The 27372-nt window shown below is 36.3% G+C and overlaps 2 protein-coding genes across 3 annotated transcripts in view; both read right to left on the bottom strand.

The window, feature by feature from the left end:
* Nucleotides 1-320: 320 nt before the first annotated feature.
* gorasp1a (golgi reassembly stacking protein 1a) lies at nt 321-11796 on the bottom strand. The gene is made up of 9 exons (XM_059344726.1): nt 11633-11796; nt 10557-10637; nt 9938-10141; nt 8326-8412; nt 8062-8192; nt 7252-7408; nt 5647-5755; nt 4386-4520; nt 321-2340 (listed from the first exon to the last, which is right to left on the bottom strand). The coding sequence occupies exons 1-9, from the start codon at nt 11693-11695 to the stop codon at nt 1835-1837; spliced, it is 1473 nt and encodes a 490-aa protein (XP_059200709.1). The 5' UTR covers nt 11696-11796; the 3' UTR covers nt 321-1834.
* Nucleotides 11797-14695: 2899 nt separating this feature from the next.
* Nucleotides 14696-27372, bottom strand: part of LOC131980453 (cysteine/serine-rich nuclear protein 1-like) — a 158968-nt gene continuing 146291 nt past the window's right edge. Inside the window, exons 1-4 of one of the 2 annotated variants that reach the window (XM_059344700.1) lie at nt 22219-22444; nt 18605-18870; nt 17272-17568; nt 14696-16244 (exon numbers count right to left, since the gene is read on the bottom strand). In XM_059344700.1, coding sequence (XP_059200683.1) covers nt 15315-16244; nt 17272-17568; nt 18605-18870; nt 22219-22441 — 1716 coding nt within the window. In that variant the 5' untranslated portion in view covers nt 22442-22444 and the 3' untranslated portion in view covers nt 14696-15314. Of the gene's footprint in view, nt 16245-17271; nt 17569-18604; nt 18948-22218; nt 22445-27372 lie in introns of those variants that run through there. The other variant, XM_059344701.1, reaches the window with a different exon arrangement.

Genomic DNA, 27372 nt, shown 5'->3' with positions numbered 1-27372 from the left:
ATATCAAAGTAGGTCGTTTTTCTATTATTATTTTCTAATTATTAGACCACCCTTGTTTTCTTCAGTTTCTTGTTCATTTTAATGCCTGGTACAACTAAAGGTTCATTTGTTTGGACAAATATAATGATAACAGAAATAGCTGAAAAATGTTTAATTTAAGAGCTGATATCTAGACATTTTCCTTTTTTTTTCTTAATAATCAAAATCAATATCAAGAAAACCATGTTAAATGTCTAGATATCAGCTCTTAAATTAAACTCTTATCAGCTATTTGTGTTGTTATCATTATATTTGTCCAAACAAATGAACCTTTAGTTGTACCAGACATTAAAATGAACAAGAAACTGAAGAAAAAGATGGCCGAATCATTTTTCCAGGCCATGTGTCACAAACACTGCCATCAAAACCATAATCGAGACTCATATTTTGAATAAGCCTGAATAAAATCGGCAATTCAACACCTTAATCTGGAAAATGCTACATTCAAAATCAGGCCAAATTTGTAATATAAAAGCAGGTTTATGTCTGAATTCTGTCACATTCTGAATAATGGAGGAATATCTGTGTGCATGTAAACGTCGCCACTGTTACAGACTTCTTACTGTAAGTGAAAGTTCATCTATTGGATTATTTAGACTAGTGATGTCCAAATGAAGCTTCATGAACCTGAATTAGTTGTATTTGTTGACTCCACTAGATGGCGTTGTTGGTTTAACCCATTGAGGCCTGAAAAATCGCTGGGCGATTTTAAAATAAGCCTCTAATTTCCTGGAAATTCTGGGAAAAAAAGTGTCAACTCTTCTACTAAATAATAGATTTTTCAGCCTCTGTAGCAGATAGAAATGAAATTCAAAAAGGTATTTGAGAGCTTATACAAATACTACAAAACGACGTATCCGCTTTCCAGGCTTCAATGGGTTAAAGACCCAAAGACAGGCTGATTCAGTGTGCTTTGTTGGACAGAGAGCGCCATCTAGTGGGCTCAGAAAATATAGAAAATGGTCCATGAAGCTTCTTTTGGACATCACTAGTTTAGACATTACCTGCGCTTGTCTACTGTTGCATAGTTCACAAAAAATGAGAAAGTAATAGCATTAAAGAGACATAATTCCAGCGATAAAACAGTAAAAGCAGTTGTTTTTTTTTTCTCCCAACAATTCAATTCAAATCAAAGACTGTTTAAAACAAACTGACCTCATCAGATCTGATATAAAAACTTGCACTGACTCAAGACGAGTATTTCCCTCATGCCAACAATTAAAAATCCGACTGTAAAAGTTTCCCTCCTGTGATCTTCAGCTCTGTTTTTGAGGGAATCATCACTTTAACAACAGACGTCACACTGCACCACGAGACTGTGACAACCACCTGGCCGCTCCTCAGACTGGATTAGTGTTTTAGTGTTGTGGATATTAAGGTGCTTCTGTGCTCTCGCTGTAGTAAAACATGTGTTTGTCTTTGGAAGTCTTCAAGTATTCACTCGAGTAGCGGAAGCAACGTCTCCTCACCCGTATGATCTAAAACCTGCACCAGCATGTTGACATGATGACCTCCTCAGTGTACAAACGATCAGTAACTTTAGATTCCCACACATATAAAAACAAATAGAATATTCCTACAGAGCCTCTAAGTATTTTTCTACTTGTGGTCTAAAAGCTTCAGCTGGTTTCTGTAGTGTAACTAACCTGAAGAATGAGCTTCGTGGAGGACTTTCCCTATTAAAATCAGCTGTTTCTTCTATCTTTCCAGTATTTCCTATAGTGTTTTTCTGTTTTTTTTAAAGCCCCAGTGATTGTCATTGCATGTTGTACAGCCTGATGGAAGCTTACTCAGATCACGGTTCCTCCTCTAGCTCCTCTTCTAGCTCCTCCTGAGCAGGAGGAGCAACATCTAGAGGCTCTGCAGGCTCCTCCGTTGCCGTTGCCACGCTCTCTGCAGCGTCTCCGTCCGCGGCGCCCTGAGCAGCAGAATCGTCCTCCATCAAGTCGTCAGCAGCAGGAGCTTGGAAGAGATCCACAGGAGGAGAAGGAGGGTCTCCAGCGGGGACAGGAGGCTCAGCAGGAGGCTCTGGGGTCTCTAGAGGGGGGGCCGGTTCACACGGCGGGGGACTCGGGCTACCGCTAACGTCACTCAGAGAGCCGGGCAGCTCTGAGGACTCTGTGGCCTCCAGCAGGAGGGACGGCCCCACCGGGGGGACGCCGGAGTCACTGGTGTCGGTGGAGGTGAGAGCGGAGGAGGAGGAGAGGAGGAGGAGGTCCACGGCTCCTCCAGAGCTGAGATCAGCTGCTTCAGGCTGACTGTCTGCTGATGACGACAGCAGCACGCTGTCCTCCAGCTCCTCTACACACACAGGACCAGGGTTATTATAGGTAACCAAAACTAGAATTGAAAAAACATTTTCATTAACTGAAATAAAAATAAAAACAAGAGTTTTTAAAAAAACGATAACTAACAAACTGTATTGTGTGGTTACAAAACTAAAATTATAGTGAAAATGTCCTTAGTTTTCGTTTTTGTCAACTTTTTTCATTCATAATTCAGTGTTTCTATTTGAACATGCAACACATGGTGAATATGTTTACTGAGACTGGGATGTCTACACTCGAAACAAAATTCAAAACAGTTAATAACCTTATTGGGTTGATATGATAAACCAAAGGAAATAAAGGAAACATTTATTATGAACTCTTTGAATCTGGCACCAACACATAGCCCATTACAAAAAAAATAAAACTAATAAAAACTAAACTAAAACTAGCAAACTCACTCTAAAAACTAACTAAAACTAACTGAATTTGAAAACAAAAATTCACAACGAAATTAAAACTAAAACTAATGAAAAATCCAAAACTATTAGAACCTTGCACAGACAACACACATTTAGTCTGGGCTCGTTTTTGCCAAATGCACATTAAAAAGGGACAGATACAAAAAATCTTTCCTTCCACATGCCATTACACTGTACAATAACAAATAATAATCTGGTTACTCCTTAATACATACATACATAATACATACTCCTTCTTTAGACACTTTATTTGTATTTTTACATTACATTTTATTGTATTTTTATATTTTATTGCTTGAAGTATGCCTAGGTTGTTCTTTTTATTTAATTATTTAATTGTGTTGTTATTGTCTCTGTGTGTAATGCTGCTGCTACACTGTAATTTACCAGCTTGGGATAAATAAAATATATCTATCTATCTATATCTATATCTATATCTATCTATATCTATATATCTATCTATCTATATCTATATATCTATCTATCTATCTATCTATCTATATCTATATATCTATCTATCTATATATCTATCTATCTATCTATCTATCTATCTATCTATCTATATCTATATATCTATATCTATCTATATCTATATATCTATCTATATATCTATCTATCTATATCTATATATCTATCTATCTATATCTATATATCTATCTATCTATCTATCTATATCTATCTATCTATATATCTATCTATCTATCTATCTATATCTATATCTATCTATCTATATCTATATATCTATATATCTATCTATCTATATCTATCTATCTATCTATCTATCTATCTATCTATCTATCTATCTATCTATCTATCTATCTATCTATCTATCTATCTATCTATCTATCTATCTATCTATATATCTATCTATCTATCTATCTATCTATCTATATCTATCTATCTATCTATCTATCTATCTATAGTACCAGGACATCAGTATGAATGTTCATGGTTATAATAGTTTTGGATTTTTTCATTAGTTTTACTTTTAATTTCGTTGTGAATTTTTGTTTCCAAATTCAGTTAGTTTTAATTCGTTTTTAGAGTGAGTTTGCTAGTTTTAATTTAGTATTTATTTTTTGTGTTGGGTGCCAGATTCAAAGAGGTCATAATAATAATTTTGCCTTTATTTCCTTTGGTTTATCATCTCAGCCCCAATAAGGTTACTAACTCTTCCAGTTCTGGGTGTTTTGAATGTTGGTTCTCAGTAGAACACCATGTGTTCCTGCATGTTCACTCACCAGCAGATAAATAAAAACATTTCATATCAACCAAAAAGGATTATGCAGTGTTTCCCTACATGCATTCTGCTGGATTTTCAGCGCTGCCACAAAAAAACTGATTTGTAATCTGATGGTAGAATTGAAGACTTTCACTTGCACACAGTGAAAACACAACATCCAAAGTTTACAGAGTGTTGCACCGACCACTTTTTGAACTTTTTCATGATATTCTAATGTTTTGAGATGTACCTGTAGATACTAACTGCTGCTGCTCTGTCCTGATTGACAGGCCACCGTGGTAGCCCCGCCCCTAAAACACACCTGCTGTATTTTCTACTTCTACTTCCTTCATGCAGTGTTTGGTTGTGACTCACCAACACCAGACATGTCCCCGTCCTTCTCCTCGTGCATGGTCAGAGACGTGTTGGTCATGTCGATGGAGGACATGGACAGTTCTAGTCTGTCCACCAGGTCTGCAGGGTCCGGGTTCATCACCGCCACTTCACAGTCTGCAGAGAAACGTGGGAAAACAAAGACTTGCTGGGAACATTTTTAAGGACACAGTTAAGATATTAAACATGTATATATATATATATACATATACATATATATATATATACATATACATATATATACATATACATATATATATATATACACACACTACCGGTCAAAAGTTTTAGAACAGCCCAATTTTTTCAGTTTTTTATTGAAATTCAAGCAGTTCAAGTCAAATAAACAGCTTGAGGCCTTTTTCAGGGAACAAGAAATGGGTTAACAACTTAACTCTATGGAGTCTTGGGCTATTTTGTCCATTTTTGAATTCTTTTCATGTCTTTGTAAGTCATTTTGTGTCTTTTTTTGGTCATTTTGTGTCTTTTTTTTAGTCATTTTGTGTCTTTTTTTGTCATTTTGTGTCTTTGTTTAGTCACTTTGTGTCTTTTTTTTGTCATTTTGTGTCTTTGTTTAGTCACTTTGTGTCTTTTTTTGGTCATTTTGTGTCTTTGTTAAGTCACTTTGTGTCTTTTTTTTAGTCATTTTGTGTCTTTTGGTGTCTTTTTTTGTCATTTTGTGTCTTTTTTGGTCATTTTGTGTCTTTTTTTGGTCATTTTGTGTCTTTTTTTTGGTCATTTTGTGTCTTTTGGTGTCTTTTTTTGTCATTTTGTGTCTTTTTTTGGTCATTTTGTGTCTTTTTTTTGGTCATTTTGTGTCTTTTGGTGTCTTTTTTGTCATTTTGTGTCTTTTTTTTGGTCATTTTGTGTCTTTTTTTGTCATTTTGTGTCTTTGTTTAGTCATTTTGTGTCTTTTTTGGTCATTTTGTGTCTTTTGGTGTCTTTTTTTGTCATTTTGTGTCTTTTTTTGTCATTTTGTGTCTTTTTTTAGTCCTTTAGTCCAACATAAAATGTGATTTTTAATCTTTTTTTTACTTTCAAAACACTATCATGCTCAATAAAGAATTTTAAATGTTGCAAATGTGCATTAATTTCAGAGTACACTGAGACATTAAACTGCATAATTTTCAATTAAATTCTGGAAAAGTTGGTGTGTTCTAAAACTTTTGACCAGTAGTGTATATATATATATATATATATAATATGTCCTGATTGTCTAAAAGCTCTTCATCAGTGGACTGACCAGGGTCCATGACTCTGTGGAGTGGAGGAGGTAGAGGAGCCTCCTGCAGGGTGACCTGCTCCTGGTCCAGCAGCTCCTCACTGTGACTGGGAGGAGCCATCAAAGGAGCCTGGAGGAGGTGAGAGACACACACACACACACATCAGCTCCACCGCTCTACATTAGTCTCATACTACATTATCACAACAGAGATATTGTTGTTCAGGAAAACAAAAGCAAAACCAGCACAGACATCAGACTGCTAGTGTCTCAATAGTCAATTCAACATAGTACAGAAAAGCATTTCTGCCTTGTAAAAACAGGAATTATCTTTAGATTTTTACATTCCTGACACCCCTTGAATCAATCTAGTGTATAAATCTCTCAAACGTTAATGCAAATCTATCAGAGCCAGTGGTGGAAGAAGTACTCAGACTCTTTACTGCAGTAAAAGTACTAATACCACACTGTGAAATTACTCCAATACAAGTAAAAGTCCTGCATTCAGAACTTAGTGAAGTAAAAGTACAAAAGTATCAGCATCGAAATGTATTTAAAATATCAAAAGTAAAAGTACTCGTTATTCAGAATGGAGCCACTCAGATTGTTTTATATATTCTAAATATACTACATTATTTTATTGATTCATTTATGTAAGAAGTGTTTTGATTTTGTGAAGTTTAGGCGAATTTAATATACTGTTTAGTTTAAATGCATAATTTTTAATTTATCATGTTTTTTATGTTAAATCTCAACCTGTAAAGTAACTTAAGCTGTCAGTTAAATGTAGTGAAGTAGAAGTATAAAGTTACATAAAATGGAATATTCAAGTAAAGTACAAGTACCTCAATTGTACTTGAGTAAATGTACTTAGTTACATTCCACCACTGGCTGTTATCATGGGGGTGAAAATAATGGTCATACTTTCTATAATGCATTATAAACATACTTATGTGTTGTAATCAGCTTATTTCACTGTATAATAACAGTTAAAAGCACTCAAATGGCCTGGACCTGTTGTTTTTCTTATGGCTCATCCTTATTTTATATGTGTAAATACACCAGACATAAAGGGTGAGCCCTTTATATGCTTACGCTGAAGAAGAAAAAAAACTTACTGAAGTAAAAGTACAAAAGTATCAGCATCAAAATGTAAAAACAGGAATTATCTTTAGACATTTTTCATGGTTTTATTGATAATAACCAGAATCATTATGAATAAAACCATGCTAAATGTCTAGATATCAGCTCTTAAGTTAAACTCTTATCAGCTATTTTTGTTGTTATCATTATATTTGTCCAAACAAATGAACCTTTAGTTGTACCAGGCATTAAAATGGACACAAAATTGAAGAAAACAAGGGTCTAATAATATTTTCCATGACTGTATGTTGCAGTGAAAGTTGAGTCCACAGAGAGTAAAATGAGACAAAAAAAAAGAAGTAAAAACAGCTCAGAGGGTTCAGTCAGTCAGTCTGTCTGTCTGTATTTAAACTGGCTGAATCAACGAGTCTAATCCTGTAATGTTTTGTTATCTGAACTCATTAATCAGTCTATCAGCACTAAACAATTAGTGGGTCAACTGATAAAATAATCAATAGACTAATTAAAGATGTTCAGGTTTACCTCTGTGAATCCGTGAGTGGGCAGCTCTGGAGACGGGTCCTCCTCAGGAACTGGATCAGGACCAGGACCAGTTTCAGGACTGGGAGGTTTCTCCGTCGAGGCCTCAGGTTGTGCTGGGATTCGGTGCAGGTAGCCGTAACCAATACCACAGCCCAGACTAGGAGACATTAAAAAGACTTAGAGACAACAAACAAACAAACAGAATACTATATAATATCAAAAAGGCGGAAAATTATGAGCTGATTAAAGGTGTGTGTGTGTGTCTGTGTGTGTGTCTGTGTGTCTGTGTGTGTGTGTGTGTGTCTGTCTGTGTGTCTGTCTGTGTGTGTGTGTGTGTGTGTCTGTCTGTCTGTGTGTCTGTCTGTGTGTGTGTGTGTGTCTGTGTGTGTGTGTGTCTGTCTGTTTGTCTGTGTGTGTGTGTGTGTGTGTCTGTCTGTGTGTCTGCCTGTGTGTGTGTGTGTGTGTGTGTGTGTGTGTCTGTGTGTGTGTCTGTCTGTCTGTCTGTCTGTGTGTGTGTCGTCTGTGTGTGTGTGTGTCTGTGTGTGTGTGTCTGCCTGTGTGTGTGTCTGTCTCTGTGTGTGTGTCTGTCTCTGTGTGTGTGTGTGTGTGTGTGTGTGTGTCTGTGTGTGTGTGTCTGTCTCTGTGTGTGTGTCTGTCTCTGTGTGTGTGTGTGTGTGTGTGTGTGTGTGTGTGTGTGTGTGTCTGTGTGTGTGTCTGTCTGTCTGTCTGTCTGTCTGTCTGTCTGTCTGTCTGTCTGTGTGTGTGTGTGTGTGTGTGTGTGTGTGTGTGTGTGTGTGTGTGTGTGTGTACCTGCCCCCCCCCCCCCAGGCTCCGTTGGGTGTGACCACCACCTCCCTACAGTCGTCTGTCTCTGTGTTATAAACCAGCAGCTTCAGTGGTTTCCCTTCATGAGCCTCGATCAGAGAGAAGAAGTCTTCGGACTGAAACCACATGTTCTCATTTAAACACCAACACTCAGAGACTTGGTACAATGTTTGATAAATCTCTCAAACATAAATGAAAATCCATCAGAGCTAAATGAAAACAATAAAACATGATATAAATGAGTCTTACGTCTTGTAACACTTGATCTGCTCCCACGATGTAATCACTGTGAGGCTGAAGTTCTGCTAATGCAGCAGGAGAACTGGGTTCTACGTCCTGCAGGGAACAATAACGTCAGAACATTAAAGGTGATGCTATATTTGGGCACTATTTACATTTTATGTCACTTTTTACTGCATTTTTTAGGCAAATATTGTACTTTTTACTCATTTATCTGCCAGCTTTAGTTCATTTTCAGGTCGAGATTTAATATTAAAAACATTTGTTGAAAACAGTGATTACACTTTATTTTATTATTAAATCTTATAACAGTAAATTAAGTCATTAAATGATGCTATATTTGGGCAGTGGTGGGATGTAACTAAGTTCATTTACTCAAGTACTGTACTAAAGTACAATTATGAGGTACTTGTACTTGACTATTTCCATTTTATGTCACTTTTTACTGCATTTTTTAGGCAAATATTGTACTTTTTACTCATTTATCTGCCAGCTTTAGTTCATTTCCAGGTCGAGATTCAACATTAAAAACATTTGTTGAAAACAGTGATTAGAGTTTTTTTTTATTATCAAATCTTATAACAGTAAATTAAGTCATTCAATGAGCCCTGTCTTTACAAAATTAAAACACTGCTTACATAAAAGCATCAATACAAATAATGTAATAATATATTTGTAATATATAAAAAACAGTCTGAGTGGGTCCGTTCTGCATTCACGATTCAAGATTTCCTTTATTGTCGTATTTAAAAAAATATACAACAAAATTTATGTGTGCTTCTCATAGGGTTGTCAAAAGTATCGATACTCAAAAAGTATCGATCCAGATACGATACTCATTTTCAAAAGTATCGATACACCCCGTGCCCAGCATACAACCTCAAAATATTGCTCTAATTGTTATTGATTATTGTATTTATTTATTTTTTGCACTACCTCAGACCTGAAGCTTGTTATGATAGTTGCAGTTTCTTTTTGCTCAAACCTGTGGTTCTGTTCATTTTTACATGTTGAATTTTTCTTGTTAATAAAAATATTTCTGTTAAATTTTAGGGTCTTTGTTTTTATCCTGGTGGGATCGAAAATGGTATCGAGTATCGAATATTTTCGTGAGTATCGGTATCGAGTTGAACATTTTAGTATCGTGACAACCCTAGTTTCTCATATACAAGGTGCTTAAATAAGATATTCTGACATTATGAACATTTAATAAATAGTTTAAAGGTAAAATATAAAGTGGTGATGGATGCAAGAAATGTGTTATTGTTCATTTAGGGTGCGTATTGCTGTGGGAAAGAAACTCTTCTTTAGTCTGTTTGTCTGTGATTTGTGTGACCTGTAGCGTTTTCCTGAAGGCAGAAGGGCAAACAATGGCGTAACCAGTACTTTTACTTTTGATACTTTAAGTACATTTTGATGCTGATACTTTTGTACTTTTACTTCAGTAAGTTTTGAATGCAGGACTTTAACTTGTAGTGGAGTAATTCCACAGTGTTGTATTAGTACTTTTACTGCAGTAAAGGATCTGAATACTTCTTCCTTCACTGATATTGTGTAATAACTACAGAAGGTTAACCAGACTCAGTGTGTCAGTGTGTTGGTTCTTGAGGAAGAATCTCACCAGAACGTGCCAGACGTTCTCGTTGGCTCCTTGGTAGCTGCAGAAGCGAACGCTGGCCCCCAGCAGGCCCTGGCCCCCCCACATGTTACTGGGAACCACCTCCAGCTCCCGGAGCCGGCTGGTCTTGGTGCTGAACACCTGCATCAGCACCGCCCGCTCCATGTTGGCCTTCAGCAGCTCCTTCAGCAGCTCGTTCTCCTCGTTCTGGTCCACAGCAGCCAGAGGAACCAGAGGAGGAGTCAGAGGAGCAGAGGGAGGGACAACCAAAAGGTTAGAGTTTACTTTGTATTAGGGCCGGGACTAGATTAAAAAAATGAATCTAATTAATTAGAGGCTTTGTAATTAATTAATCGAAATTAATCACATTTTAATCGCATATAAATATTTGACCTGAGAACAGTGAGGAGTCATTTTTTTCACATGGATTTTTAGTATACCATTGAATAATGACTGAATACATAAGCTTAAGCAACAAAAATATGGTTTATTTTTGTTCAAGTCCAACAGACCAGTGCAATTTTTGCCATTAAGTGTAGCAATAGCATATTTATAAATATAGTACATTTCATAAATCCAGGTAGCCTATAGCAGCTACCTGTAGGACAGTCAATAAACTTACCAGTCTGTTGTTGTCCAGAGACAGAATGAAGTCAAAGAACGGCTGCAGTCCCGCTTTTTCTGCAGGAGAATTTGGCTGAACCTGCAACAGGACAAGAGCATTAAAAAAACTGTAGAGCTTTAGATCCAGAAGTCCATGGAGCCAGAAAACCTTACAAGCAAGGGATAAAGCTAGGTACATATAATACATTAATAACGAGTTTGGTTATTATCAAGAAAACCATGTTAAATGTCTAGATATCAGCTCTTAAATTAAACTCTTATGGGCTATTTTTGTTGTTATCATTATATTTGTCCAAACAAATGGACCTTTAGTTGTACCAGGCATTAAAATGAACAAGAAATTGAAGAAAACAAGAGTCTAATAATTTTTTCCATGACTGTATTGTGTGATGTTCAATACTCAACTTGTACTAAACCAATAAAAAAAAAGAGAAAAAGACCCAGACTTCCAAAACGTCAATTAACAATCATATAAAACAGAGAGACTACATGTTTGGCATGGCTTTATCTCTCTGTATTGATTTATCATTTAACCAACTAATCAATACAACACTAATGTAATGTTCCATTATACATATTTTAGTTTTACAATGGGTGAAATGAGATTTATCTGGGGTCGGTAAATATCCTCTTCTTGGATTTAATATGGCGCTGAAAATCATTATATATATATATATGTATATATATATATATATATATATATATTAATAATAGCATTAGCTAATATTTAGCTACTAAATCATAAATCATGTTACAGTTGTACTTTGAGACCAGCTAAAAGCCTGAAATCAAGGTAATTTCTTACATAAAGTAAAAGGAGAGTTTCTGCTGCATTGAGTCACCTGGTAGAGCAGGTAAACCATAGATACCTATGAGATAAAACAGGTAGACCATAGATACCTATGAGATAAAACAGGTAAACCATAGGTACCTATGAGGTAAATCAGGTAAACAGTGCCAGCTCATCGGGTTTTACCTGCTGCTCGGCTAGCTGCCTGTTAGCAACAGTTGCTAAGCTGCTGGACACGCTGTCCAAATTCAAAGAAAACTACAAAAAGATAAACGTGTTCTTACGCCGTGCACGTGGTATCCATAGGTCCCTCCCTCGGACACCTCTGAGCTCTGTGATAAACCCATTTCTGCCAGCAACTTCCAAACACAAGCTTATACTGTCAGAAAATAACAAGTGGGTCAGAATTATTACGCTTGGTAGTCCGCGGCCATCTTGTTTGTAGTCCAAAACAGTCGAACGTCGCTGGTATCGAACCAGACCGCGCACTGCGCATGCGCACACAGAATACTACTTTTGTAGTATTTTTTTCGTATTTTATTTAAAAATCTAAAAAAGTAGTTAAAAGTATTTTTTTATAAAAAGAAAAAAAAAGAAAAATTTAATTTAATATAATTTATTTAATAAAAATGTGTAAAAGATTCAGTAGCTTCAACATTTTATATTTAAAAACATTATAAAAGGAACTTTTTAAACTGGTTTCTTGTCTGAATGTTGCCTGTAGGAAACATTGTACCACTGAACCAACGACCCATTGAAATGATTCTAAGTGTATGAAAATATCAAAAATGAAGCTTTACTCTCCTATCAGTAGGAATATTTTTTTTTTCCAGGAAATGACGTTTTGATTGATTATTTGTGGTGCAAAATGGCAAAGCTGTTTCCTTTGGAAAAGTCTGCAAAAAAGGGTTTCAATATTTATTTTTTAAATTAAACCTCATAAAAGAATATTAAGTATTTAAAATGAGCCCTACCTTGAGATAATTAAAATGCTGCTTACATAAATGAATCAATAATAATAATAATCCTATAATACAAGTATTTAATACAATTAAGAATATATAAAACAATCTGAGTGGGTTCATTCTGCATAACGAGTACTTTTACTTTTGATACTTTAAGTACATTTTGATGCTGATACTTTTGTACTTTTACTTCAGTAAGTTTTGAATGCAGGACTTTTACTGTAGTGGAGTCATTTCACAGTGTGGTATTAGTACTTTTACTGCAGTAAAGGATCTGAATACTTCTTCCACCACTGCTTCTTTAGATTGTTGTGAGACAAAAAGAACATTGTAAAAATGTATTTATCATCATAATCGTTTTTGCTCCAATAACTTGGTGCTTCTCTGTTTCCTCACATGAACTGGGGATGAATAGACAAATGCCACTCAATAAATAATCTGAAATCAGTGAATAAATAATAAAATTGTTTTATTATATTACTCCAATACAGAAATATTCAAAACATATTGTCAAACAAATGTGGGATGACCCACAATCAGCCAGGAAGTGGAAAATAATTCACAACTCAGAGGTTGAAAATGGAGATCTTATGTTCTATTTAATGCTTTAAAGTGGATTATCTTGCATGATCATCCACCTGCAAAATATGCATCATTTTGTTGATACCTGGGCCAATACTTTTAAAAATGGGAATTCTTTATAATATCTTTGTAATAAATATTATATTAAACAACTGAGTTTAACCCTCCTGTTATGTTTTGGGTCAAATTGACCCATTTCAAAGTAGATATAAGTATTTTTTCATAAAAAGAAAAAAAAGAAAAATTGCAACAAAAAAATCTGTATGTATAACCATTGTATTTTATATGTCGGTCTTTCCAATGTACATTTTAAAAAAAAGTTTTAACATGCATTTTTTATGAAAAAAATTATCTGATGGAGTGAATTATCCTCATTGAATTATAATCTGTGAGAGTTAAAGAACACAGCTGCACTAAATTTTGATTGAAATGGTTAGAAATGGAGTTAATAATGAAATATAAACAATATTTATCAGAATTTTGTTTTTGTTTTTGACACTTTTGGATAAATAAACATGCCGCTGTGTTATTGCTGTTCATGAAAACATAACAGGAGGGTTAAATATTTTCTGTGGCCATGGTATAAGAAATTAAATAACATGTCAGAGATCATTATATAAGTAAAAGAAATAATAATAATAATTTTTAAAAAAAGACAGTGTGGTTTCTTTGAAAAAAAGGCAAAGTTATTTTTAGGCAATAGAAAAAAATACCAAGCATCAATCATTCTTTGTACACTGAAATATCATTACAAATACATAATTTGTGTGTGGCCATGGTAAAAGAAATTAAATTAAATAACATGTCAGAGAGCATTAGATAAGTAAAAGAAATAATAATAATAAAAAAGACAGTGTGGTTTCTTTGAAACAAAGGCAAAATTATTTTTTAGGCAATAGAAAAAATACCAAGCTAGAAAAAAAATATTTTATCAATCATTCTTTGTACACTGAAATATCATTACAAATATATAAAAGCAGTGCTTTGTACATTTAATTATTTGACACAGTTCCTTGTTATGTCACTTGGACGCCTTAAACAGAGCTATAGAGCAGTGGTTCCCAACAGGGGGGGCCCGAACCCCCCAGGGGGGCGCCAAATATCCACGGGGGGTCCCGAAGTCCTCTTGATTTAAAGCGATGTAATAAATCTAATGTGTTAAATATAGATGAGTCAGCATTTAATTCATTGGTGGGACAAAAACAACTAAATAAGGGGCGAAATTAAACGTTTATTCATTTATTTAAATAGAAAAATCACTATAGAAAAATGTAAAAATAAAGGCTATATCGCGAGAATAAGGACATGTGTAACATCCTTCCTGCAGAATACACAGGTAATCTCACCTAGCGGTAACCTCACCTAGCGGTAACCTCACCTAGTGGTAACCTCACCTAACGGTAACCTCACCTAGCGGTAACCTCACCTAGAGGTAACCTCACCTAGTGGTAACCTCACCTGGCGGTAACCTCACCTGGCGGTAACCTCACCTAGCGGTAACCTCACCTAGAGGTTACCTCACCTTGCGGTAACCTCATCTAGCGGTAACCTCATCTAGCGGTAATCTCGCCTAGCGGTAACCTCATCTAGCGGTAACCTCATCTAGCGGTAATCTCGCCTAGCGGTAACCTCATCTAGCGGTAATCTCGTCTTGTGGTAACCTCACCTAGCAGCAACCTCACCTAGCGGTAACCCCACCTCGAGGTTACCCTACCTTGCGGTAACCTCACCTAGCGGTAACCTCACCTGGCGGTAACCTCACCTGGCGGTAACCTCACCTAGCGGTAACCTCACCTAGCTGTAACCTTACCTAGTGATAACGTCACCTAGCGGTAACCTCATCTAGAGGTAACCTCACCTAGCGGTAACCTCACCTGGCGGTGACCTCACCTGGCGGTAACCTCACCTAGCGGTAACCTCACCTAGCGGTAACCTCATCTAGAGGTAACCTCACCTAGCGGTAACCCCACCTAGAGGTTACCTCACCTTGCGGTAATCTCGCCTAGCGGTAACCTCATCTAGCGGTAACCTCATCTAGCGGTAATCTCGCCTTGCGATAACCTCACCTAGCGGTAACCTCATCTAGCGGTAATCTCGCCTTGCGGTAACTTCACCTAGCGGTAACCCCACCTCGAGGTTACCTCACCTTGCGGTAACCTCACCTAGCGGTAACCTCACCTAACAACAGAAACACAGAGCTAATGGAAAAATGTCAAAGTGTCAGGGAGACGAAAATGCTGAATATCTCAAAAAGAAAAAGAGAGGGTACCATGAAAGTTACACTGAGTTCGGCTTCATAGAAGCAATGGACGATGGGGGGGTCGCCAAAGTTTACAATGGTAAAAATGTGGGTCCCTCAAGGAAAAGGTTGGGAACCACTGCTCTAGAAGATTCTGGGTGCTATAGAAGATTCTGGGTGCTATAGGAGATTCTGGGTGCTGCTGAAAGCGTAGCTCTGCTCGGGGTTCGGCTCCGTCAGGCCGATCAGAGACTCCAGGAGGAAGGTGCTCGACTCGTATTGAGGTAAACTACTGACGGAGCTGAAGAGCTGCAGGTGGCGGAGGCTCTCCGGGTGTCGGTGTAGTTTGAAGGAGCTGTGCAGAGGTCCGGAGGTGTAGTCGCTGTCGAAGAACTCGATGTCGGAGTCCGAGGACAGACTCAGGTCCATGTACCTGCCGGAGAAGTAGTCGACGGAGGGAGACGGAGTGTTGGGGAAGTCCTCCAGAGACTCGTTGTCCAACAAATCTCTGGCCTGGTTTGCGTTCTCGTCGAGGTAATCCGTCAGAGAGCTCCTGCTGAGATTGTCTGAGAATGTGTCACCTGCAGAGATGTGCTGAGTCAGCGGTTCCTCTATGTGCCTGCAGGTAGAGAAGTTGTTGTTTTCAGAGTTGCAGATGCTGAGAGCACGAGACAAGGAGACGTCAGGGAGACTCTGGCATCCTTCAGAGTCGGAGGAGGAGCAGCAGGAGTCGGTCATGTCGCTGCTGCAGCTGCTCTCCTCCTCCTCCGCCACAAAGCGCTCCGGGCTGAAGTGGAATGAAGGCGTGGCGGGCATGGTGAGAGGGAGGCCGTCCTCCTCCAGGGAGAAGCCGAATGGGCAGCTCCTGTCCTCGGCCCTCTGGGTCTCCTCCCGCTCCACTGGGAACTCCTCCAGGTCCTCGGGGAGTCCCGTCTGGTCCGTCTGGTCCTCCTCGCTCAGCGTCTCCAGCTGCAGTCTCCTCTCCAGCTCCAGCTTCATGACGGTGTGGATGTAGTGAGTCTGAACTCGTCTGGAGTTGAACTCGATGCGTCCCTGAGTGTTCCCACAGCCGTCCTTGGTGCAGCCGCACGGGAAGCTGAAGCGGTCCACCTGAAGCAGGAAGAGACAGAGTCAGTGATGTGGGTACAAAAATACAACACAGGGTACTGACACCATGATGAGGAGTTCAGGGATAGTCTGTATGAATATCAATAGTCAGTTTATTATCTACACTAGGTGGTGGCCAGCATGCCTCCAGTTTGGAGAAGTCGGCTGGAGAACCAACATGGAAGCTAAGCAAAGTCCTGCTGAGGACGAGTTCAGCAGCAAAACGTACTCTAGTGATTTAAAAATGTCAAATATTGAAGTATTTTCACCTCTTTACCTTGACGTTAGGCCTGTTTAAGTTTACGCAGCTGTTATCTATGATCTTTAAAGCCACCAGACTTCTTTAAAAACAGTCATTGGTTGGTTGGTTGGTTGGTTGGTTAGTTAGTTAGTTAGTTAGTTAGGTAGTTGGTTAGTTGGTTAGTTGGTTGGTTAGTGAGTTGGGTGGGTGGTTGGTTGGTTGGTTGGTTGGTAAGTTAGTTAGTTAGTTAGTTAGGTAGGTAGGTAGGTAGGTAGGTAGGTGGTTAGTTAGTTAGTTAGTTAGTTAGTTAGTTAGTTAGTTAGTTAGTTAGTTAGTTAGGAAGGAAGGTAGGCAGGTAGGTGGTTTGTTGGTTAGTTGGTTAGTTGGTTGGTTAGTGAGTTGGGTGGGTAGGTGGTTGGTTGGTTGGTTGGTTGGTTGGTTGGTCGGTCGGTCGGTCGGTCAGTTAGTTAGTTAAATAGTTGGTTTTCTTGATAATGATTTTGGTTATTATTAATAAAACCATGTTAAATGTCTAGATATCAGCTCTTAAATTAAACTCTTATGAGCTATTCTTGTTGTTATCATTATATTTGTCCAAACAAATGTACCTTTAGTTGTACCAGGCATTAAAATGAACAATAAAGTGAAGAACACAATGGTGGTCTAAAAATTGTTTCCATGACTGTATATTGTGATATAACACATTTTCTGGAGGAGTCAATATAAAAAACTGTTAATATATAAAATCAGATTATTGATATGAAGCCATGTGTAAGTTAATAGTGGTACCTGGCACTTGATGCCTGCCAGGCTGCAGGCGCAGGTCTCCGGCTCACAGAAGCCTGGACAGTCGCAGCCACAGGCCTCCCTGGAGAGTCTGAGCTCCTGGAGCTGCCTCTTCTCCTCCCGCTCCACCCGCTTCACCCCCGCCGCCTGCAGCAGCGCCTGGCGCTGCCTGGAGGAGAACGGCTGCAGGAAGCTTCCATCCTCCAGCTCAGAGTCACTGATGTGGACGTCTTCATCGGGGATCTGGTCCACGGTGAGCCGGTCTGCCTGTCTCTGGTCCACGGCCCCACTGGAGACCAGCTGGAAGATCCACAACAGAAAGTCAGAGGACCGCAAACTAACCCTGAGGCCCTCCTCTGGAATTTTAGGCCATTTTTGTCTTTTTTGTTTTTCTTCTGTTGATAATTTTGGCTGTGTTACAGCTTGAGGCATGCATTTTTGCAGGAACTTTACTGCAACAAAGGTGTTTAGTCTAAAAACCAGATAAAAACAGTAAATCTGAGGGAAATGATCTTGCTGCATGGACAGATAATTTACCTTGATAAGATTTCTTAAATTAAGATTGTTAAATCTAGAAATAAGCATGTTGAACACTTAAAATAAGAAATTAACTCTTACAACAAGATAAATTATCTAACACTTCTACATTTTTCTAAATCTAAAGTTTTTTTTATCTTGGTAAGAAACAAATAATCATCAGGTCACTCTGCTCGGGCCAGTTCATCACTGCTGGCAGCTTTAATTTTATCACTTTTGTACATTTTTTTTTGCCTTTTTTGGTTATTTTGTGACCAAAAGAAGATGTGAAAAGACACAAAATGACCAAAAAAAGACACAATAAAAGACCAAAAAAAGACACAAAAAGACGTGAAATGACTAAAAAAGAAACAAAAGGTGCAAAATGACCAAAAAAGACAACAACAAAAAAACACACACACAAAAAAAAGGCGTAAAATCACCAAAAAAAAGAAACAAATCATTTTCAGGTCACTCTGCTCGGGCCAGTTCATTGCTGCTTGCAGCTTTAATTTATCTGGTTTTAAAAGTTAATTTATTATTTTAAGCGTTCAACATGCTTATTTCTAGATTTAATAATCTTTATCTTTTTTTGTGGGTTTTTTTTTAAAGAAATTTTGGAAAAATTCAAATGTATAAACTGGCATATAAAGGGTTAAAATTCTGAAAATGCTTTAATGTTTGGTAGTTTTGAACAAGTCTGAGGTTGTTTAAGAGATTTATGAAAAAAAATCTGAAATAATATTGCTGTGTGGTGATTTAACATCAGTTTTAGTGCGTGGTCGTAGATCTGAGGAGGGTGAATGAGGAGGAGACTCACGTTGTGTCTCAGAGCCGTTAGTTTCTCTCTCCTCCGTCGCTCTCGGAGCTTCTCTCTGCGTCCCTGTCGTCTCTGCAGAGCGTGCTGGGCCAGGCTGAAGCTCTGCAGGCTGCTGTGTCTCTGCACCATGCCCAGCGTGGAGCCTCCTCGGCTGGGCACGCTGCTGAAGCCCTGGCAGCGCGGGAAGCTGAACACCGTCACCTGGTCGAAGCGAACGCTGCCCGGAGCTCCAGACAGCTTCTGTCTCTTCAGGATGGAGCGAACAGCTGGAAGAGAGACAAACATCCAGGAACGTGAGACACTGCATGGTCCAATTTAACCCTCTGGAGCAGTGGTTCCCAACCTTTTTGAGTCTCAACCCCCAGTTTAACATGCACGTTGTCTCACTGAACAGAATCTCACAGTTCAGATCAGACACACTATGTCCATTCTGACCTCCTGAGTGTGTAACAGTCAGCTTCAAGCCAGAGACTCCTTGGAAAGTAACAACTTGCTACTTTGGGATTTGTCAGAAAAGACACAAAATTTCCCCCCAAAAATGAAATTGACCACAAAATGACACAAAATGATCAAAAAAAGACACAAAATGACCAAAAAATTACATAAAATTAAGCAAAAAAGGACTCAAATTGACCAAAAAAGACACAAAATGACCCAAAAAGAAACAAAATTACCAAAATTAGATATTGGTAGTGTGTGTTTATGTATATATATATATATAATGTTCAGAAGCATTACATTCATCATAATTTTGTTTTGATCTTTACAATTTAACAAAGATATATTTGATGTTGGTTGCAGTAAAGTAAAGTTCAGGTTATTACTAAACCCTGTAGGCCATAATCTAATATTATAGTCAACTTTATGTCTTATTTGCTTATAATTTACACACATGGCAACAGGCAACAAACCCCAAAAACTTACAAAAAAATAAAAAATAAAATGTATTCAGATTATGTTTATTTTGTCTACTTTAAGACGAAAAAACACTCCAAACATTTTTTTCCTAACTGGCATCATAATGCGTACCATAGAGGGTTAAAGTATGAAACTGGAGCAGGAAATGAATGAAATACTGTAAAATATGAGAATGTCAACAATGATCAGAGTGACCTATTTCTCTAGTCTAAGGACTCGAGAGAAACATCTGCAGAGTGATGATGAATTACTTTTACACAGTACATTTACTCAAGTACTGTACTTAAGTACAATTTTGAGGTACTTACTTAAGATTTAACAATCTCAATTTAATAAATCTTGTCAAGGTAAATTATCTGTCCATGCAGCAAGATCATTTCCCTCAGATTTACTGTTTTTATCTGGTTTTAGACCTTTTTTACAGTGTAATTCTTCCATCCTTAATAAATCTTCAGCCCTGAACTCTGACTCTGACTAGTTCCTGCAGCTCTCCTAGTGGCCACTAGGTGACTCTCTACAGGTGCTTGGTGCTCTGCAGCAGCTCGGGTCAATAGTTGAACATGCATGTGGAGGAAATACCAAGAAAAGATCTGCTGCAGCAGGAGGAGACAGATCAACAGTCAGTAAAACACAGTCAGTAAAAGTCTATCAGCTCTGAGGAGTTCACCAGGACATAGTCAGACTCTATCAGCTTCCTGTTGACTTTACCAGCGTGTGTCTAACCTTCACACATAAACTCCTCCAGTCAGTAAACCAGTCAGAGCAGCTGACTGACCAGCTCCTCCCAGCTGACTGTCTGACTGTCTGACTGTCTGTCAGTCTGTCTGTCTGTCAGTCTGTCTGTCTGTCTGTCTGTCTGTCTGTCTGTCTGTCTGTCTGTCTCTCTGTCTGTCTGTCTGTCTGATCCACACTGAGGCTCTGTTTGCTCCAGGACACAATAACAACAACACTTATTAATACAGCCTGGCCCTGTCCACTGTACATTTACTCAAGTACTGTACTTAAGTACCATTTTGAGGTACTTGTACTTTACTTTGAGTATTCCATTTATGTAACTTTATACTTCTACTGCGCTACATTTAAGCGCCAAATGTTAAATGCATCACGTTGTTTAATTTTGTAATTCTGTGTCTTTTTTTTGGTGGTCATTTTGTGTCTTTTTTAAATAATTTTGTGTCTTTTTTAGTAATTTTATGTCTTTTTTGGTAATTCTGTGTCTTTTTTTGGTCATTTTGTGTCTTTTTTAAATAATTTTGTGTCTTTTTTAATAATTATGTGTCTTTTTTTTTAATGATTTTGTGTCTTTTTTAATAATGTTGTGTCTTTTTTTTATAATTTTGTGTATTTTTTAGTAATTTTGTGTCTTTTTCAAATAATTTGAGTCTTTTTTGGTAATTTTGTGTCTTTTTTAATAATTCTGTGTCTTTTTTTGGTAATTTTGTGTCTTTTTTGTAAAGTAACTAAAGCTGTCTAAAGCTAAATATAGTGGATTAAATGGTTGAATATTTGCCTCTAAAATGTAGTGAAGTAGAAGTATAAAGTTACATAAAATGGAAATACTCAATTTAAGTACAAGTACCTCAAAACTGTACTCAAGTACAATACTTGAGTAAATGTACTTAGTTACTTTCCACCACTGTAAATAAGTAAAAAAATAAAATACTGTACATGTTTTTAATTATCTGTGGTTCTCTAGTTCATTTTGACTGTACTGCCACTATTATCGTGATAAAATATCACATTTAAAGGCTTTACATCACCAAGATTTGACCACAGAGGTTGAGTTATTAGTATATTACCTCTTTAGCACAACTAATATATATAATATATATAATATTCTAACAGCCAGAGGTGGAATGTAACTAAGTAACTCTGCAGCTTTGTCATATCTTAATAGGGCGATATGATATGACTTGTTTAAAGGGACCTGACTATTCAAATAGATTCCACAACATCCTATTTCTCAGTCAAATGACCTGCTGCCCAGCGGAGCGGCGGACCAGAACCAGTCGACCAGCGTTCCTTATCTAGAGCGCCTGAAGGTCCATATTTCCATATGGAGCTGCTGATAAGAGACACGCCTATAAAACCAGACAGATAAGAGCAGCTGCTTTATTTCAAAGTGGTCAAGACTTACTGGGAGGACTGGTGACTGTTGGGGCTGGCCCCAAAACTAGATCACAATGTTTCAGGGTATTTCTGCGATAACGATATTCTTGACGATATTACAAAATATTGAAAAATATAGAGAAAATATGATTTTTTTTGTCTGTGTAAATAAATAAAAAAATCAATCATACATCTAAAAATGTGGTGTAAATTGCAAATCTTATCAGTTGCCAAATACAATTTTTTTTAACTTTTGTCTCTTGAGTATTAGCAAATAATTAAAAATAACCATCAATGAAAACTATTACTATTTTTAATTTACATGCAAATAAACTGTTTTGTAGTTTTATTATTTATTTTTTCTGCTTTTTTGTGTGTATAAATGGTAAAAAAAAAAAAAAAAAAAAGCATTTTCTAAAAAATAAAAACTAATCAAAACTAGCAAACTCACTCTAAAAACTCATTAAAACTAACTGAAGTTGAAAACAAAAAATCACAACGAAATTAAAACTAAAACTAATGAAAAATCTAAGAATGGTGACCCTGATTATAAAATAATATGTTCTCTGTTTGTTCTGGAGACTTACTGGGAGGACTGGTGTGTGAAGGAGGACTGTGGGGGGTGAACTCCTGGTGGTCTGAGGAGGAGGAGGAGGAGGAGGAGGAGGAGCTCTCTCCATCTGACTCCCACTCTGAGGAGGCGGGGGAGGAGAGGGAGGATGGAGGAGAGGAGGAGGAGGAGGAGGGAAGATCTTCATCTGTAGACTTTCTCTTCAGGACGTCTCTCATCGTCTGGCTGGTGATCAACATTCTGCAACAAAAAGCACATTTTATTAAATATTTATCACACTGTGGTGATAAATAAATGCACAGATCATGTGACTTCATCCACATAAGGCCATAAGTCAGGGGTTTCAAACTCGCGGCCCGCGGGCCAATTGTGGCCCTCGTGACGATATTTTGTGGCCCCCACCTTGATATGAAAGTTTAATGTGAGTTTTATATGACACTTTACCGTGCTGTGTGTGGAAGGTCCCTTTAATTACTGTTTTTGGTAATTTTGTGTCTTTTTTAAAATAATTTTGTGTATTTTTTTAATAATTCTGTCTTTTTTTTTAAATAATTTTGTCTTTTTTAAAATAATTTTGTGTCCTTTTTTTTAGATAATTTTGTGTCTTTTTTTTAAAATAATTGTGTCTTTTAAAAAAATAATTTTGTGTCTTTTTTTGTAATTTTGTGTCTTTTTAAAATAATTTTGTGTCGTTTTTAATAATTTAATGTAATTTTTTCGTCATTTTGTGTCTTTTTTTAAACATTTTGTGTCTTTTTAAAAAAATAATTTTGTGGCTTTTTAAAAATAATTGTGTGTCTTTTTTTTAGTAATTTAGTTTTTTTCTGTCATTTTGTGTCTTTTTTTAAACATTTTGTGTCTATTTTAATAATTTTGTGTCTTTTTTGGTAATTCTGTGTATTTTTTTGTCATTTTGTCTTTTTGTGTCTTTTTTAAGTAATTTAGTTTTTTTCTGTTATTTTGTGTCTTTTTTAAGTAATTTTGTGTCTTTTTTTGGTCGTTTTGATCCTGCCTCCATCAGCCCCAGGTAATTTGAGTTTGAGTCCATTTGAGCCATCAGTAATGTAAATCAAAGGTTATAATGCAACAATGATGCTGTTTAAATGTACACAGTGAAATGATCCGTGTTGTTAGTGTCAGCTGGAGGAAGCAGAGCTGCTTCCTGCTGGTCCAGCAGGTTTTTATTCCAGTTCTCCAGTTTGTTTAAGCTAATTACATCTTGATAGTGATTATCTGACAAATTCATGTTTCAATAGAGAACAAATATGAACACGGTTCCAACATTTGCTAACAAAGCAGCTGAGCCCTTTGAGGGAGTTAAAAAAAACAAGAATGTCTTTTTCTTTTTTCCCCGCGGAGTAATTAACATTCCAATGATTCCTCAAGTTTTTTGTGAAGAATACGTGGAAACGGAGCGTCCAATGGCTGCACGCTGAGGGCCGGGGGTGTAATGCTTCAAGTGGCTGCTATTTTTGGACGTGAACATGGAAAATAAGTCCAAACACGAGTAATTTCAGGGTTACAGGAGCTGCTGGAGCGGCTGAGGAGAAGAAACAATGAGGCAGAGTGGAGTTAAAGTCCTGAAGAGCTCTTATTAGTTGTTAAAGTCACTTTTTGACTCTTGGATGCCTTGAAAACTGCAACAATAATTCATTATGGATTCATATTTTCTTGAGTATTGAGCATAAAAGGCTGAAATACTGAAAAAACATGCATAAATGTCCCAAAAGCCTCATTTAAATGTCTTGTTTTATCTGAGAAACAAAGAAAAGGAAACAAAATAATATCACAGAAGTGAAAGGAAACCAGCAAATATTCATTATAATACAATATTTGACCTCAAGATGTTTTAAACTCATTAAATAATAATTCAATAAGGAGGATTCTTACTGCGTTTGCAAAGTCAAGTTCAAGCACTTTTCAAGTATTTTCAAGGTTTCCCAGACAGGTCATTTTGTGTATTTTTTTAAAATAATTATGTGTCTTTTTTTGGTAATTTTGTGTATTTTTTAAAATAATTTTGTGTCTTTTTTTTGTAATTTTGTGTATTTTTTAAAATAATTTTGTGTCTTTTTTTGTATTTTTTTTGTCTTTTTAAAATAATTTTGTGTCTTTTTTTTAGTAATTTGTGTGTTTTCTTTTGGTCATTTTGTGTCTTTTTTGGTAATTTTGTGTCTTTTTGTAATTTTTTTGTTTTTTTAAAATAATTTTTGTGTCTTTTTTTAGTAATTTGTGTATTTTCTTTTGGTCATTTTGTGTCTTTTTTAAAAATAATTTTGTGTCTTTTTTGGTAATTCTGTGCCTTTTTTTGGTAATTTTGTTTCTTATTTAAGTAATTTAGCTTTTTTTCTGTCATTTTGTGTCTTTTATACTTACAGCTGTGGTAAAATACACATGTATACATACAGATACTGATTATTTTACTTCTTCGTCACATTAAATAAGATATTGTGCTATAAAAAACAAAAATTATGTCCAGGACAGTAACCTAAACACACTGTGAAACCCAACAAATACTATGAATCCTATGTAAGTTAAATTACACGTAGTTTTATACAAAATCCAAGCAGTTAAAGCACTTAAAACACTGAAAACAGTCCCTGAGAGAGAAAGAAGCGTTCAACCAACAGAGACACTAAAAACTCTTCAGCATGAGCTTTTTCTAAAAGAGAAACCACACACCAGGTACAGCTGTGAACCACAGACTGAGGCTGAAACAAGGTTATTATAGGTAACGAACACTAACGAAGTAACGGAAACTAGAATTGAAAAAACATTTTCATTAACTGAAATAAAAATAAAAACGAGAGTTTTTAAAAAAAAAAACCCCGATAACTAACTGAAACTGTATTTTGTGGTTACAATACTAACTAAAACTAACTAAAATTATGGTGAAAATGTCCTTCGTTTTCGTCTTTGTCAACTTTTTTCATCCGTAAACCTTTTTGGTTGATATGAAATCTATTTCATCTATCTGGTTTTATGACTTAATAAACTTATTGGGGCTGAGATGGATCAGACAAAGGAAATAAAGGAAACATTTATTGTGACCTTATTGAATCTGGACCCAACAAATACCCCATTACATTATTTGTTTCATAGCACCAACATTTTTATACTTCATATTCATATTTATTCTGCACTGGAATTCTACTCCTTAATACATACTCCTTCTTTAGACACTTTATTTGTATTTTTACATTACATTTTATTGTATTTTATTGTATTTTTTATATTTTATTGCTTGAAGTATGCCTAGGTTGTTCTTTTTATTTAATTATTTAATTGTGTTGTTATTGTCTCTGTGTGTAATGCTGCTGCTACACTGTAATTTACCAGCTTGGGATAAATAAAATCTATCTATCTATCTATCTATCTATCTATCTATCTATCTATCTATCTATCTATCTATCTATCTATTACAAAAAAACTGAAACTAATAAAAACTAAAGTAAAACTAAGCATTTTCCCAAAAATAAAAACTAATTAAAACTAGTAAACTCACTCTAAAAACTCATTAAAACTAACTGAATTTGAAAACAAAAAATCACAACGAAATTAAAACTAAAACTAATGAAAAATCCAAAACTATTATAACCTTGGTCTGAACCTATAAGTCCACTAGAGAGGGAGCTTCTGATTGTCAATAGTAAGCAAATAGTTAAACCAGTGACACTGTGTGTGTGTGTGTGTGTGTGTGTGTGTGTGTGTGTGTGTGCGTGTGTGTGTGTGTGTGTGTGTGTGTGTGTGTGTGTGTGTGTGTAACTTCCTGGATCCATCAGCAAATAAGAGGTGAAACAAGAGACAACTTCTTGAGCCCTCACACTGTTTACACAGTTAGCATTAGCAGTTAGCATTAGCAGTTAGCTGTAAAGGAATCTAGCTGCAGAAACACATGCTGCATGCTTGTTATTAATAATACTCTTAGAAGATTAAAATGACAGTATTTTTTTTAATGAATGCTGCATTGCAGTGTTCCTATAGCTCTGCCTCTTGTCCTGATTCTATCACATTTATTACATGTTTTTATGAGCCAGTGGAGAGACTTGACTGTTCTGTGTCTATCCACTGAGACCATGATGAATAATTTACTGTTTCAAAGCAGCAGAAGCACATAGTGGTGGAGTGGGAGAGGGACGATCCTCTATTAGTCTACTAAAGTCAGAGGAGGAGGAGGAGGGGTCTCAATTTTACATTTCCTGCATTAAAAACCAATCGAAATAAGCTTTATATTGTTATTATCTAAATTAAAAGTAGGAGCTGCGGTTAAAAACAAATAAGTATACATATACACTACCGGTCAAAAGTTTTAGAACAGCCCAATTTTTCCAGTTTTTTATTGAAATTCAAGCAGTTCAAGTCAAATGAACAGCTTGAAAGGGTACAAAGGTAAGTGGTGAACTGCCAGAGGTAAATAAAAAAAGGTAAGCTTAACCAAAACTGAGAAATAATGTACATTTCAGAATTATACAAGTAGGCCTTTTTCAGGGAACAAGAAATGGGTTAACAACTTAACTCTATGGAGTCTTGGGCTATTTTGTCCATTTTTTAATTCTTTTCATGTCTTTGTAAGTCATTTTGTGTCTTTTTTTGTGTCTTTTTTTAGTCATTTTGTGTCTTTTTTTGGTCATTTTGTGTCTTTTTTTTGTGATTTTGTGTCTTTTTTTAGTCATTTTGTGTCTTTTTTTAGTCCTTTAGTCCAACATAAAATGTGATTTTGAATCTTTTTTTTACTTTTTAAAACACTATCATGCTCAATAAAGAATTTTAAATGTTGCAAATGTGCATTAATAAGTACACTGAGACATTAAACTGAATAATTTTCAATTAAATTCTGGAAAAGTTGGTGTGTTCTAAAACTTTTGACCAGTAGTGTGTATTCCTCTATATTGTTTTTATCTATATCCATCCTCCATACATTCCTCTATATTTATTTATCTGATCTTTTTTCACTTGTTAACTTTAATTGTGTATTGTTTTATGTTTACTGTTGATTGTTTATTTTAATTGCATTTGTATTTGTATACTACTGGAACTTCAATTTTTTTGAGGGAGTCATCCCAAAGGATCAATAAAGTGCAGTATAATTTGAATAAATGAGTGTGTTTAACCCTCTGGAGTCCATCTATTTATTGAAAATACAACAGTAATAACTTTATTTATATCTGAT

This window comes from Centropristis striata, chromosome 11 (assembly GCF_030273125.1).
Source record: "Centropristis striata isolate RG_2023a ecotype Rhode Island chromosome 11, C.striata_1.0, whole genome shotgun sequence".
Classification (NCBI taxonomy): Eukaryota; Metazoa; Chordata; class Actinopteri; order Perciformes; family Serranidae; genus Centropristis; species Centropristis striata.
The sequence above is the reverse complement of the archived record's forward strand: the minus strand, read 5'-3'. Positions and strand labels throughout refer to the sequence as shown.